Source organism: Polyodon spathula, chromosome 3 (assembly GCF_017654505.1).
Source record: "Polyodon spathula isolate WHYD16114869_AA chromosome 3, ASM1765450v1, whole genome shotgun sequence".
Classification (NCBI taxonomy): domain Eukaryota; kingdom Metazoa; phylum Chordata; class Actinopteri; order Acipenseriformes; family Polyodontidae; genus Polyodon; species Polyodon spathula.
The window spans coordinates 92,369,595-92,384,161 of record NC_054536.1 but is presented as its reverse complement, the minus strand read 5'-3'; the positions used below and the strand labels follow the sequence as shown (position 1 = coordinate 92,384,161).

General features: G+C 37.2%; 1 protein-coding gene across 1 annotated transcript in view; it reads right to left on the bottom strand.

The window, feature by feature from the left end:
• kcnh8 (potassium voltage-gated channel, subfamily H (eag-related), member 8) overlaps window positions 1–14,567 on the bottom strand; it is a 71,170-nt gene that overhangs the window by 18,407 nt on the left and 38,196 nt on the right. The window contains exons 10-12 of the mRNA XM_041242613.1: window positions 7,114–7,313; window positions 5,404–5,653; window positions 3,345–3,559 (exon numbers count right to left, since the gene is read on the bottom strand). Coding sequence (XP_041098547.1) covers window positions 3,345–3,559; window positions 5,404–5,653; window positions 7,114–7,313 — 665 coding nt within the window. The remainder of the gene's footprint in view (window positions 1–3,344; window positions 3,560–5,403; window positions 5,654–7,113; window positions 7,314–14,567) is intronic.

Sequence of the window (14,567 nt, the reverse complement as noted above, 5' to 3'; positions counted from 1 at the left end):
GTTTACAATTAACAAATAGTAATTTCATGTATAACTGAATTATACAGTGATTATTTGTGGGACAGCAGAGGTAAAAAAAAAAAAAAAAAAAAAAAAAGCTTTTTGCAACTCCTATGTGGGCAAATAACAAACGAGAGGACAACAACAATTACCTCGCATTTACCCACAGATTTCCATCATGGTGAAGCATGTGCCACTGGCATTGCACAATAATAGCCCAATTTGCAATGTATAATCTGCTATTACGAGAATCCACTCTATAGAGTAAGATACAATTACAACTCTGCTTTTTCTTTGCAAACCTACATCAGCTGTGTGGCAGGATAGTGTCAGGAATGAGACTCAGACTCAAGAAGCTGCAGTTTTTAACCGCTGGACCACACATTTATTAAAGGAACATACATACATCCGAAAAAAAATAAACAGGGCATGAGGGCCAAAATAAAAGATTGAAATAAAACAATATTGACTACAGACGCTAATGTCAGGCTGAGGATTTGCCTTCCTTCACTCACTCACTCATTCATTCATTCATTCACTTACTCACACAAAAACACAGACAGACAATTTTTCCTCCCTTAAATACATGTGGCCACTCCCCAAATATCACTAAATTACCTAACTGGGGAATGACCACACCTGTGATTGCACACACACAAACACACACACACACACACACACACACACACACACACACACACACTATTTACATGAAGTGTCCTAGATTTCTTGGGGTTACAAACTGAATGGTGTTATCCACTGTATTATTTAGTTATTTATTATTTGTTTGTTCAGGACTTGTGCACTGAGATGCAAGCACCTTGTTTGCAGAGAGATTGTTCTCCCTTGTTTATTTTCTTTCTTCAATGACACCATACAGACTACAATTGATTAATTAACTGATAAATTAATTAATATTTTAATTGATTATTTTTTCAGTCACGCATACTTTCATTTATTATCTTTTATGTCTTTGTTTATTTTTCAATCATTCATGGATGAAACAAACACCACTGAGATTCCAATAGTGAGAATTATAGAAAAAAGCATAAATGAAGCATAAAACCTTTGCAAGATAATATGTACTAAAAAATAGAGGTAATAGCTTTAAAAAAAAAAAAGAAAAAGAAAAAGAAAAAATCCACACAAAATTGCAGATTTTACTAAATGTGAAATTTATGTAATGTAATTTAGTGTAATTTAGCATAGCATAACATAGCATAGCGTAACATACAGTAGCGTAGCGTAGTGTAACAGCATAGCATAACACAGATTAGCGTGGTGTAACATATAGTAGCATAGCCTAACGTAGTGTAACGTAGCGTACAGTAACGTAGCATTACGTGGCATAGCATACCGACACGTAGCGTAACGTGGCGTAAGGTAGCGTAGCATAGCGTAACATAGAGTAACATAGCGTAGCATAACGTAGCGATTCATAACGTATCGTAACGTATTATAGCGTAGCGTTACATTATGTCTCATAAAGTAGCATGACACTGTAGTACTCGACTACACCAAAGCAATGGGTAGTTTTCCTCTGTGAATGTGAATAGCCACTTTTGAGGACAGCACTGAATCTTCACATGTAGCCTTAATAAAGTACAATAGCGTTATGCTATATGCTCACCCTAAACAGCATGACAATGCATATGCGTGACAACAGCTGAGTAGGTATTTTTCCTTTTGATGATAAAATACTGATGTTCTAGATGAACTTCAATTGTGTGAAATACACAAATAGAGAAAAGTTATGGGGGTACTGATGGTTGAATAAACGACAAGCCCTCTGATTAGTGAAATAAAAACACAGCACAACAATGCAAAGTGTCTAGTCATTCTGCAGTGTCTAGTCATTCTGCAGTGTGTCTAGTCATTCTGCAGTGTGTCTAGTCATTCTGCAGTGTGTCTAGTCATTCTGCAGTGTGTCTAGTCATTCTGCAGTGTCTAGTCATTCTGCAGTGTGTCTAGTCATTCTGCAGTGTGTCTAGTCATTCTGCAGTGTGTCTAGTCATTCTGCAGTGTGTCTAGTCATTCTGCAGTGTGTCTAGTCATTCTGCAGTGTCTAGTCATTCTGAAGTGTGTCTAGTCATTCTGCAATGTGTCTAGTCATTCTGCAAATCTAGTCATTCTGCAGTGTCTAGTCATTCTGCATGGTCTGTCATTCTGCAACGTGTCTAGTCATTCTGCATGTGTCTAGTCATTCTGCAAACACTAGTCATTCTGCAGTGTGTCTAGTCATTCTGCAATGTGTCTAGTCATTCTGCAGTGTGTCTAGTCATTCTGCAGTGTGTCTAGTCATTCTGCAGTGTGTCTAGTCATTCTGCAGTGTGTCTAGTCATTCTGCAGTGTGTCTAGTCATTCTGCAGTGTGTCTAGTCATTCTGCAGTGTGTCTAGTCATTCTGCAGTGTGTCTAGTCATTCTGCAGTGTGTCTAGTCATTCTGCAGTGTGTCTAGTCATTCTGCTGTGTGTCTAGTCATTCTGCAGTGTGTCTAGTCATTCTGCAGTGTGTCTAGTCATTCTGCAGTGTGTCTAGTCATTCTGCAGTGTGTCTAGTCATTCTGCAGTGTGTCTAGTCATTCTGCAGTGTGTCTAGTCATTCTGCAATGTGTCTAGTCATTCTGCAATGTGTCTAGTCATTCTGTAACATGTCTAGTCATTCTGCAGTGTGTCTAGTCATTCTGCAATGTGTCTAGTCATTCTGCAGTGTGTCTAGTCATTCTGCAGTGTGTCTAGTCATTCTGCAGTGTGTCTAGTCATTCTGCAATGTGTCTAGTCATTCTGCAATGTGTCTAGTCATTCTGCAATGTGTCTAGTCATTCTGCAGTGTGTCTAGTCATTCTGCAATGTGTCTAGTCATTCTGTAATGTGTCTAGTCATTCTGCAGTGTGTCTAGTCATTCTGCAATGTGTCTAGTCATTCTGCAGTGTGTCTAGTCATTCTGCAGTGTGTCTAGTCATTCTGCAATGTGTCTAGTCATTCTGCAATGTGTCTAGTCATTCTGCAGTGTGTCTAGTCATTCTACAATGTGTCTAGTCATTCTGTAACATGTCTAGTCATTCTGCAGTGCCTAGTCATTCTGCAATGTGCCTAGTCATTCTTCAGTATGTCTAGTCATTCTGCAGTGTGTCTAGTCATTCTGCAGTGTGTCTAGTCATTCTGCAGCGTGTCTAGTCATTCTGCAATGTGTCTAGTCATTCTGCAATGTGTCTAGTCATTCTGTCTTTAGATTCAAAAGTCTTTAGATAATACAGTAGATACCAAAATTAGATCCGATACAAAAAAAGTGAAACCTCTTGGAATCGTTTGCTTTTAATATTACAAAAGAAAGCAGACACTCACATCAGTCTCATGTCCTTCTCGTAGGTTGTAGGTGAGGTCCTGCTGAATGTTCTCCACAAACTTGTGTGCATATTCAGGGTACAGGTCCAGCACCTCATAAAGTCCTTTCAGATTAATGCACTGCAGGTCACAGTAAGTCAAAGCTTTGACGTCGGCGTTGGTTTTTATCACTCTGTCATTAATCGAAAGGTTGGCTCCAATTAGGTCTCCTTTTCCTTTGAAATGATTTAAAGAAATCATATCAGTGTTGTATACTTTGCAGTACAATAAAAATTAGTGAGCCAGGAGTTTCTGTCAAGAAATTACACGTAATACTTCAACTTCATTCCCCTTCCATTTGAGGTCAATTTGCAGCAATTCAGTGACTTTGGTGTCAAAAGCTGTAGGTGATTCTACACAAATATATACTAATGCTTCAAGGCACAGAATGGAAAGGGACATTTATGACTGGAATTTATCTAACGGCCCTAAGTGTCGTAGATGTCGATTCTTTTTATTTAAACTTTGTATAACTTGATCTGTATAAAATACAAGATTTTTCTCTTAATTAGCTTTCTTTTATAGATGTTAATAATTGTCACCTTTATATCAAATATGTATTTCTGTATATAAAAAATGTGCAGATATTCACATGTATGAATATGTTGTCATCAGAAATTGATATCTGTATATAAAAGAAATATCAGTCTAAAAAGAGAATTACTCAACATTTGAGCAACGAAACCATACAGAAACACAGAATTGTTGCAAACAAAAAAAGAGACGTGAAAAATCATTGGAGAGTTTCCTGTTGGTTGTATTCATAAATAAAATAGTACTTTAAAAATACATTATTTTAATATGTTGCTATTAAACATAATGAATAAACACAATCTGTAAATGAAACAAAAAAGCTGTAATTCTTAATGTTGAATAAAAAAAATGAACAAGTTAATTTACACACACGTATGCAGTACTGGAGAGCTAGTTTAGTTCAATTATAAGAACAGGGTTCAGTATTGCAAATTATATAGTACAGTCCCATGATAAGAAAATACTATTTCACAATGTTCTGACTATTCAATAATAAACCCTACAGAGGTCCCCAGTGACACTTCACTTTTCCTTAGAAACTAGCAGCAGATTTATATCAGCGATTTAAGCACTGGCACAATTTCAATAAACCCTCATCATGTCAACTGTGTCAGCAGAATCTGCAGAAAAACATTGAAAAATGTCTAAACTTTCCAAGACATTGACATTAATATTTATGTTGCTAAGATGTTGCATTTAATGGGTTGAATCAAATACATAACAACATTTATGTTTAAGGTTTAAGTAAAGGATAATAACTTTGCTGTGGTGTGTTACTAGGTAATAATGAAACACAGTCAATTATCTGAACAAGGGTGTTCCACTATTACTGTCCCAGCAATGCCATTGTCACTAAAGCTTTTTCAATGTTACTTATTTATTTACATTTGTTTGTTTGAAACAACTATCGCATCCCACTGAAAGACTAAACAATGGTTTCAGAATTGGTGTAATTAATTAGTGTCACCTCTCAATGGTTTCAGAACAGATGTCATTAATGAGAGTCACCTCTCAGTAGTTTCAGAATAGGCTTCATTAATTAGTGTCACCTCTCAATGGTTTCAGAATAAGCTTCATTAATGAAAGTCACCTCTCAGTAGTTTCAGAATAGGCTTCATTCATTAGTGTCACTTCTCAATGGTTTCAGAATAAGCTTCATTAATGAGAGTCACCTCTCAATGGTTTCAGAATAGGCTTCATTAATGAGAGTCACCTCTCAGTGGTTTCAGAATAGGCCTCATTAATGACATTCACCTCTCAGCAGTGCTTTTTCTTGATACAAAAAAACAAAAAACATTGGTTTATGACACAAGTTATGGCAGTTTTAATTCAAACTTCCACCTCATCCCCACCCAATCCATACTTTTTATAATTTTATCTCAGGATGATTCGATTGCAGTTTATAAAACTATGAACTGGATCTAAAAAAAAAACTAACAGTATAATGCAAGAGAATATTTCCGCAAGATATTTAGGGCTCACCTACCAAGAATGGCCAGGACCATGTCATCTTTGAGTACCTCCATGGAACCCGAGCAGACAAAGAAGACAGCCTGCAGAGCGTCTCCCTGCCGCAGGAGGTACTCCCCAGGAGCACAGAAAGAGGTTTTGATGTGTAAAGACAAGGAGCGGAGGCAGCCGCGGCTAGCAGACTCAAACAGGGACAGCTCCAGAATCTCCTTATTCAAGTGCATAGTAATGTCTGAGTGCAATTCATCTGGGAAATCCTTTAATAGCTTCGAGGAAACAAAATAAGAAGTAAGATGTATAATACATTGGAATTGTTTTCATGAAACATTATTCAAAAGATAAGTCGATTAGTGCCTACTTTCAAAACCTACTACCAACCGCATTCCAGATAAGGTTTTGGGCCATTGAGTAACTTACTCTCCAGTTTAGACAGTGTGGGGTGGATGTACTAAAGTGTTCATTCTGTCGCAATCGTTGCAAACCACATGCAAACCAGTTGGAAATGTAACGTGAAATGTACTAAACAAACTCAACACTGTTAGCATCATTTTAACGAATGCTTTGCAGCCGAGGTTCTTATTTGTGCTTTAATCTTAAATTAATATGTAATTCTGGGCGTTCCTGCAGGAATAAGCCAAAAAAGGGTGGAGATTGCAAAGAGGAATGCAAATGAAGGATCACAAATATTGTAATGAGATGTAGTAAAACTGTGGGCAATTGCGAATTTACAATTGCATCAATTTGTTAAGAACTTTTGAAAGCATGTTTTAAACAGTCACAATCGTTGCTGGCATTTCCCAGTCTGCTTTTTCTCGTGTGTTGCCAGTTGTGCTCAAAGTATTTTGAGACGAACACCCAAGTACCTAATTTTCACTAAAGTCAGGGTGTACTTACAAGCCTTGAAAACAAATTTCTATGGCATTTCTGATCTTCCCAGCATGTTGGGAACAATCGACTGCACACATGTGCCACTAAACCCTCCAGCTCATTCGAACCATCTGTATAGGACCATGATCTATTATGTGTTAATTGTCTAGGCTAGTAAGTAGACCAAGTTAATAATAATAATAATAATAATAATAATAATAATAATAATAATAATAATAATAATAATAATAATAATAATAAAATGTTAGCAATGTGCAGCGTACCCCAAACACTCTGCTGTAGCAAACCACAACTCAACTGCCACTATTTTATTTGAACAACTCTCGCTAAGACGACGCAAATAATATGTAAAGGAGTATATTGCGGCTCTCTTCATTAACATATTTTCTCTTAAGTCATACGACAAAATGTGCACTTTGCGAATTGTTGTAATGAAAATGCAAATTGCGGTATGTTTGCACTTTGACTGGCCCAGTACATCTAGCCCTATGTGTCACATGAGTTTTTAATGTATGCCTGTTCAATTTCAATGAATGTTATTATAGGACTGTGTTGAATGTCACCGAAATGAGTTTTAAGTGTTAAGCATTTCAAATATGACTCTATTGCACTGTACTGTACTATATTACACTAAACAGCAATTGTGACCAACACTTTGGGTAATAAGCTCTGAAATTGGCATTGTCATTTACCTTTAAATAAAATGACAGCTATCACACAGTAATGTTAGCAGTATCTGAAACATACCTGCCTTTGCTTAAAGGGTACTCTAATGTAGGGTTACAGGATATATTGGTAGGTTTTTTAACAGCAAATGAAGGAAACTGTTTGGAGATACCTCATTAGCATCTATTCCATTATTGACAGACCAGGTTGTTTGGAAATATTCCAGCATTCTTTGTTTCAGCTGCTGTGGCAGGTGATGGACTCGAATGAAGTCTTTCAGATCCTTTGTTCTGGTGTGATAGAGGGACCATCTGGAGTACATGCGCTGTATGATAGCAGTCACATTGCCAAACACCAGTGCATGCATCAATGCTGGAGAGAGGGGAAGAATATAAAGAGTAAATCACCAAACCCAAGCTTGTTTCTTATGTTTACACATGTCCACAGCATTCATAAAATGGCCTTATCTGTGTTTTATTCAGGCCATCCACACTATAAAAAATGTTACCCAATGGACAGTCAAGCATTATATATTTGAACTTAAAACAACTATTGACTACACTGGACTATATCCCTGTTCACATTTGTATCGGTACGATACTAGTACAGCTTGTTTCGTTGTAGAATATACCGGTATGAAACCACTTTCTGATTTAATCAACTTTTCATTAACAGTACAGTACCAATACAGTTACGATATACCCACCTGTATCAATACCTACACCATCTTGTACTTGTACCTAACTGCTCAACACTTTGTTGTATTCTACTCCGGATCCAAAATATAATTATTCTTTCTGTATCTTGAACTTGATTTTACTCTTTAAAGTATCTGTATTCACATTTTTTGAAATTTCTTTTATTTGAAATCATATGTACTACTTGCTTATTATTTACCATATTTTTTTTTTTATCTTATCTCATTTGAATTTGCTCTTACTACTGATTTTATTGTATTTTATAACTGCTTTTATCTGTAATGTGATACTTTGTAACAACTGTAAGTCACCCTGGATAAGAGAATCTGCTAATAATAATAATAATAATAATAATAATAATAATAATAATAATAATAATAATAATAATATTAACTAGAACTGGTAGGCAGTTTTACGGCTCCCAAGCCCCAGTATAAGTTCGCGCCTAAGCGTGTTTAGTTCTCAATGTGCCAAGTTTAAAATCAGCAAGAAGATTTTGAAATTTTTATTTTTTTCAAAAATGCGTCAGGCAGCCATCTTGTTTAACGCAAGTTTCTTAAAAGTCAGTTGTATTGTTACAGTGTCAAGGATGATGCTTGTGAAGTTTTGAGTTAGTCAAGTAAATCGTTTGTCAACTGAGACAGTTTTAAATTTCAGATGTAAACATACACCTGGCGGCCATCTTGTTTTATCAAACGTAATCATTTTGACATATTTGTGTTCCATTGTTACTGGGACAATAACTACCATGTTTGGAATTTGTTGGTCAAATGGTCTTCAAATAGCAGCAGTTTGCTGTTAAGGGCGCATTTCGATAAGATTTGTGGCAGCTATTTTGACATTAAAATTTATTACAGAAACTTCTGCTTCGCAAACTTGATACGGGTTTGGATGCTGATGATATATGTCAAGTGTTAGATCAATTGCTTCACTGGTTCCCAAGAAGAAGATTTCAAAAGGTTTCTAAAAAAATGCCATTTTCGTTTCCGGTCAACACAGTTTTTTAAAAGTCAGTTGTATTGATACAGTATCAGGAAAGATGTTTGTGAAGTTTGGAGTTAGTCAAGTAAATCATTTGTCAACTGACGCAGGTTTAAATTTCAAATGTGAACGTCTAAGTGGCGGACATCTTGTTTTATAAAACATCAACATTTTCACATATTTGTATCCCATTGTTACTGGGATGATAACTACCAAGTTTGGAGCTTGTTGGCCAAACAGTTTTCAAACAGCAGCAGTTTGTTGTTAGGGGGCGTGTTTCAATAAGATTTGTGGCAGCCATTTTGACATAAAAATTTGTCGCAACAACTTCTGCTTTGCAAACTTGTTGCAGGTTTGGATGCTGATGATACATGCCAAGTTTCAGATCAATCACTTCACTGGTTCCCAAGAAGATTTCGAAAGGTTTTATCGAAAAATGCGTCATGGTGCCAATTGCAATGACGCAGCAGCAAAATTTTTTCAGCATCTGACAGGCAACGAATCCAGCTTGATACCTGCCAAGTCAGAACCCGATCAGTCACACAGCTTTGAAGCAGCAACAGTTTAAAGTTTTTGGGAAAAAAAAAAAAAAAAAAAAAAACTTTAACAATAACCTTTGGCTTGGAAGCCTAATAATAATAACCAAAAAAGACACACTTGGAAAAGATTTAATGTTGACACATCTTCCAAAATTACTAGCTCCTCTGCTTTTAACACTGAGAAACTCCTGTTATATTAATGGTAAGTGAGTGGTGTGTGGATTTTTTGTTCAACATACTGTCCATAAAACACTTGCTGTTGGATTTGTAGCTCTGTCAATGTTAATGTTTATTACTTTCAAAACAGATAAAGGAGTTTCTTTCTACAAAAAGTGAATTGACTATTAAGTGTCTGAAGAAAATCTATTTCACTAACAGTACCTATGAGTTCATACAGCCCGTAAACCTTGTGTATAATATTTTACTGCATTAAATACAGTAGATGAGCCTAATGCATCAGAGTACCATGGGAAGGGCCAATGGGTCATGTTTTACTGCTTATATAGTGATACACTGCCATTACGGACCCTGGCTCTTTTGCATTGTGGTTTAGACCCTCACTTGCGGTATGCGGGGTCGCAGGTTTGCACCTAGCCTCTGTCCTGTTACATATGCCAATAATATTCTGTGTCATGCTTTGCTTCTCATATGCCAATAATATTCTGTGTCATGCTTTGCTTCTATTATGCCAGTTATATTCTGTGTCATGCTTTGCTTCTCATATGCCAGTAATATTCTAACAGTTGGCAAAGGCTTTATTTTCATCACTAAAACATGTTCTGCAGACAGGTGTGTCCCCTAGGTCTTCACAATGGAGATCCCTGTGTTTAATTTGATGTTGAAAGCCCTGACAAACTCTGCTGTCTTTGTACTATACATGTTCTTTTCCATCTGCCTTCTTTTTAAACATAGAGTCATTGTTTCTTTGTTCTTGCAAACCATTTGTAGACACATTGTTGACAACCATGTTTTTTTTTTTTTTTTTTTTTTTTTTTTTTGCATTTGTCAACAAACAAGATTTATGAAAGCACAAAATATATGTATTATAGTATTGAAACCAACAGTTGTTAAACAACAAAAAATAAAAAACACTAAATGTTGTTTATATTATACAGGATGTTATCCATTGACAATGAAACTGGCCTAGGTCACAAAATAGTTCTTATGTAATTTAATATTACATAATATGTTTTTCATATGAATAACAAGTCTTCTGCATACTCAGATCCTTAATGGCAGTATTTATTTTCAAGGAATTAGATTTAACCCTCTAAATACAGAATAATGTAAGGATTTATAAAACTATACCTACATTGAATAATATACTTTTTTTTACATTAAACTATGGATATTTATGCACAGGAATGTAGTCTACAAACCTTAGATTTATCAGCGTATAATTGCTCTTGGAGTATATGAAAAATTGGGAAATGAACCCTATTTTACACAGCGTTTTTTATTACTCCTTTGTATGGGGACCATAGTTTATCAGTCCCCCAACTTGCAGCAGGAGATAGGACTGTATACATTCATCTTGTGTGTGTTATTCCTCTTTAAAGAAGTGCAGTCTTTCAATAAGGATTTATACGTAATGTAACATGCAGTATGATTTCCATTACATGAGAGTAGATGTTAAAACTTCATACTGATCTGAACTCTGATCTCGCCATGGTAAGCATTAACTAAGACGTAGCTTTACAGTAAACTAATGTTATCCATCTGCATCTCCATCCATTTGCGTTTCTTTCCATCCGATGATGTTGATACCCTTCTGCCAGGTGTTGATGGCTGAAGCATAATGCTGGCTCCAGGGATCAGCTTATTTTGCCTTAATGTTGCAGGTGATGAACACAAAGGACATGAGGGATCCTCACCCACCCAGAGGTTTAGGTTCTTTGGTGATGGGGGAACATCATATGTTGATTTGATGAGGAAACTGATCCTGTGCTGTTTCTTTGTCCATACAGTGCCTATAGAAAGTATTCATCCCCCTTGGTCGTTTTCAGTTTGTTGTTTTACAACCTGAAATCTTGATGCATTTAAATGGGATTTTTTTTCCCTTTGATTTACACAACCTACTCAACACCTTGAAGAGGCAAGATAATTTTTTTTTATTGTGAAACAACCGTTAATGAAAAATAAAAAATAAAAAACCTGAAATGTGTTGGTTAGATAAGTATTCACCCCCCTGAGTCAATACATGGTAGACCCACCTTTGGCAGCAATTACAGCTGTGAGTCTTTTAGGGGAAGTCTCTACCAGGTTTGCACATCTGGATTGTACAATATTCATCCATTCTTCTTGGCAACATTGTTCAAGCTCTGTTAAGTTGGATGGGGATCGTTGATGGACAGCAATCTTCAAGTCTTGCCCCAGATTCTCAATCGGATTCAAGTCCGGGCTTTGACTGGGCCACTCTAGGACATTCACTTTCTTGTTTTTAAGCCACTTCAGTGTCACTTTGTTTGTGTGTGGGGTCACTGTCTTGCTGAAAGGTGAATCTTTGTTCCAGTCTCAGGTCTTTTGCAGGTTGAAGCAGGTTTTCCTCAAGGATTTTCCTGTATTTAGCTCCATCCATTTTGCCCTCTACCCTGACAAGCTTCACAGTCCCTGCCAATGAAAAGCATCCCCATAGCATGATGCTGCCACTACCATGCTTCACAGTAGGGATGGTTTTACCTGGGTGATGTGCCAAATAGTTCAATTTGTGTTTCATCAGATTACAAAATCTTTTGCCACATCTTTTCAGAGTCTCCCACATGCCTTTTTGCAAATTCCAAGCGGGATTTACCATGGGCTTTTTCCAGAAATGGCTTCCTTCTTGCCACTCTTCCATACAGGCCAGATTTGTAGAGTACCTCAGCTATTGTTGACACATGAACAGTTTCTCCCATCTCAGCCATAGAACGCTGTAGGTCTTTTAGAGTTGCCATTGGCCTCTTGGTGGCTTCTCTGACCAATGCCCTTCTAACCTGGCTGCTCAGTTTGGGAGGACGGCCTGCTCTAAGCAGATTCTGGGTGGTGCCATATACCTTCCATTTCTTAATGATTGACTTGACTGTGCTCCATGGGATATCCAATGCCTAAATGATGTTCTATACTAATATAATGATTTTACACTGTATTACTCTGGCTTAGAACAGTTAATTGTCACAGTGGACAGTTATCAAGCAGTAATTACTGCGGCCTTGAATTGTAATGATTCAATATATTTAAAGCACTGCATCTTCTGCGAAACTATTGTATGCAGTATCTTATGATACTAATACAGTGCACTAGTAAAATGGATCTTAAAGTTTGTGTATTTTCATATACAGTATGTTTAAAATGTCTCCACATTAGAAACAGGTACAGATTCTTATAGCGAATACATTTTGCATGTTACTTTCTTGATAAGTCCCTTTGGACAAAATAATAATAATATTGAATTCTGTTAACATTGGGAAGTAGTATGAACCAGGAAGGATGCATAGGGAATCCAGTGTAGAGCATTTTCTCAAAACAAAACGTTCATTAAAACCTGAGGCACTCTTGGACAGAAATCAAAGTACTTTGTTTAATCTCTTACAATCCCCTTCTCAGGAATTCAGCCTGTTCAACACCCACACTGATTTTTAAACCTCTAATCACTGCAACTAATCAGACACCCAATGCTTGTCAACAGGATGCTGTACCCTGCAGTCTGAGCTGTTATTCTCTTCCAGCTGGTGGTCTTTGTTTGGGGTACTGACTGGAGAACAGAAGGGTTCTGGAACATCCTTCATTCCTTTCATTCATGGGGGTGGAATTGTAAGTTTAAGGAGGGGGGTGATGCTGGGATGCCAGAATCACTGTTGAGCCCTCTTGAGGTGTCGTGGGCTAGTCAACGAAACACCGAGGATGGAAGGTTCCCACTTGAACACCCCAGAGATGTACCCTACTTAGCTCACTCCAGACGGTTGTCATGCTGGTGCACTGGGGAGACCGTACTGGGTTGATCCCCGGAGCCAGCATCGCAGCCGTTGTGTGTGAAAATGCGCCGAAGGAGGCAAAATGAGCTGATTCCTGGAGCCAGCATTATACTTCAGCAATCAACACCAGACAGAAGGATATCTATATCATCAGATGGAAAACAACGCAAATGGATGGAGATGCAGATGGATCACATTAGTTTACTACAAAGCTACGTCTTAGTTGGTGCTTATCTTGGCGAGTTCAAATCAGCATGAAGTTCAACATCTACTCTCATGTAATGGAAATCATAAATCAAATCTTAAGGTTGTTTTTTTTTTAAACTTAATACACGAAGGAGATTCCAAGATGGCGGGGGGGACGTTTAAATTCTACAATGTGAGAAAAAACTAAGATTAAAGCAAGTTAACAGGTTTCTACTCAGTGAGTTTGTGCCCCTGGGAAGGGTTATATGTAAGCCCAGTTCAATACTAGATGACACGTACTTAAATACTGTAGGTTACACTACAATTATTTCTGCTGTCTTCTTATTTGGATGATAACTGCCTTAAACTTCTATTTGTGATGGCGCATTAGAAAGGGAAGAAGATTGCACCCAAAAAAAACCACCAATGTACATTTTATCCATAACATTCCCCTGTATAAGATATTACATATTTAGGATTAATCCGAAGTACACAAATGATTAGATTTAGATAAGATTACTGTAGGTATATTTAGTAAGGAGTGAATTTGAAAAGTGAGTTTTATTCAATATGTTATTTAATATGTTGAAAGTCACAATGGAATTTGAAACCAATACAGTTCTATTGAAGGATTTACAATGAACTAATTTTAACTTACTTTAAATTGGCAAAGTATTGTTATTCATTGCACAATGTGGGAGTGTGACAGAAAGACAATAATTCTTGGTTGTAAATCTCCCTCCTGACCTGTTAAGGTGCTAAGCAGTGAGAACAGATTTCCTTGGACAGGCTGGCCTGACAGTTCTTTCCCAGGGTTAGAGGGAAGTTGGCCTGCTAGTAAGGGGGCTGGACTCCATTGCATTAAAGCATTGACCCGGAAGGGAAAGGACATGGGAGCTGCAGATTAGAGAGGTGGTTGCACTCATTTACCAAGGGGTCATGTATGACAGCATAAAAGGGGACGGAGAATCACAATCTGTTCCATTGCATTGGTTTGTGTTTACTGAACCCAGAAGGACTATGAGATACCCTGTGAGAAGTATTGTGAGTGTTGTGTTTTGTTTGTTTGTAATTGTCTTGTTTGTTAAATTATCAGACAGCTAACACTTTTCCGGAGCTGTCGCCTAGGGTCAGCATAGATCCAAACAGCACCACACCACACCTATTGTCACTGAATAAACTATATCACCCACCACGAGTACTACTGCATGCACCCAGGACTGGTGACCATGTATGTATTATTGTAGAGTGGATATTAATGTTTATTATTTG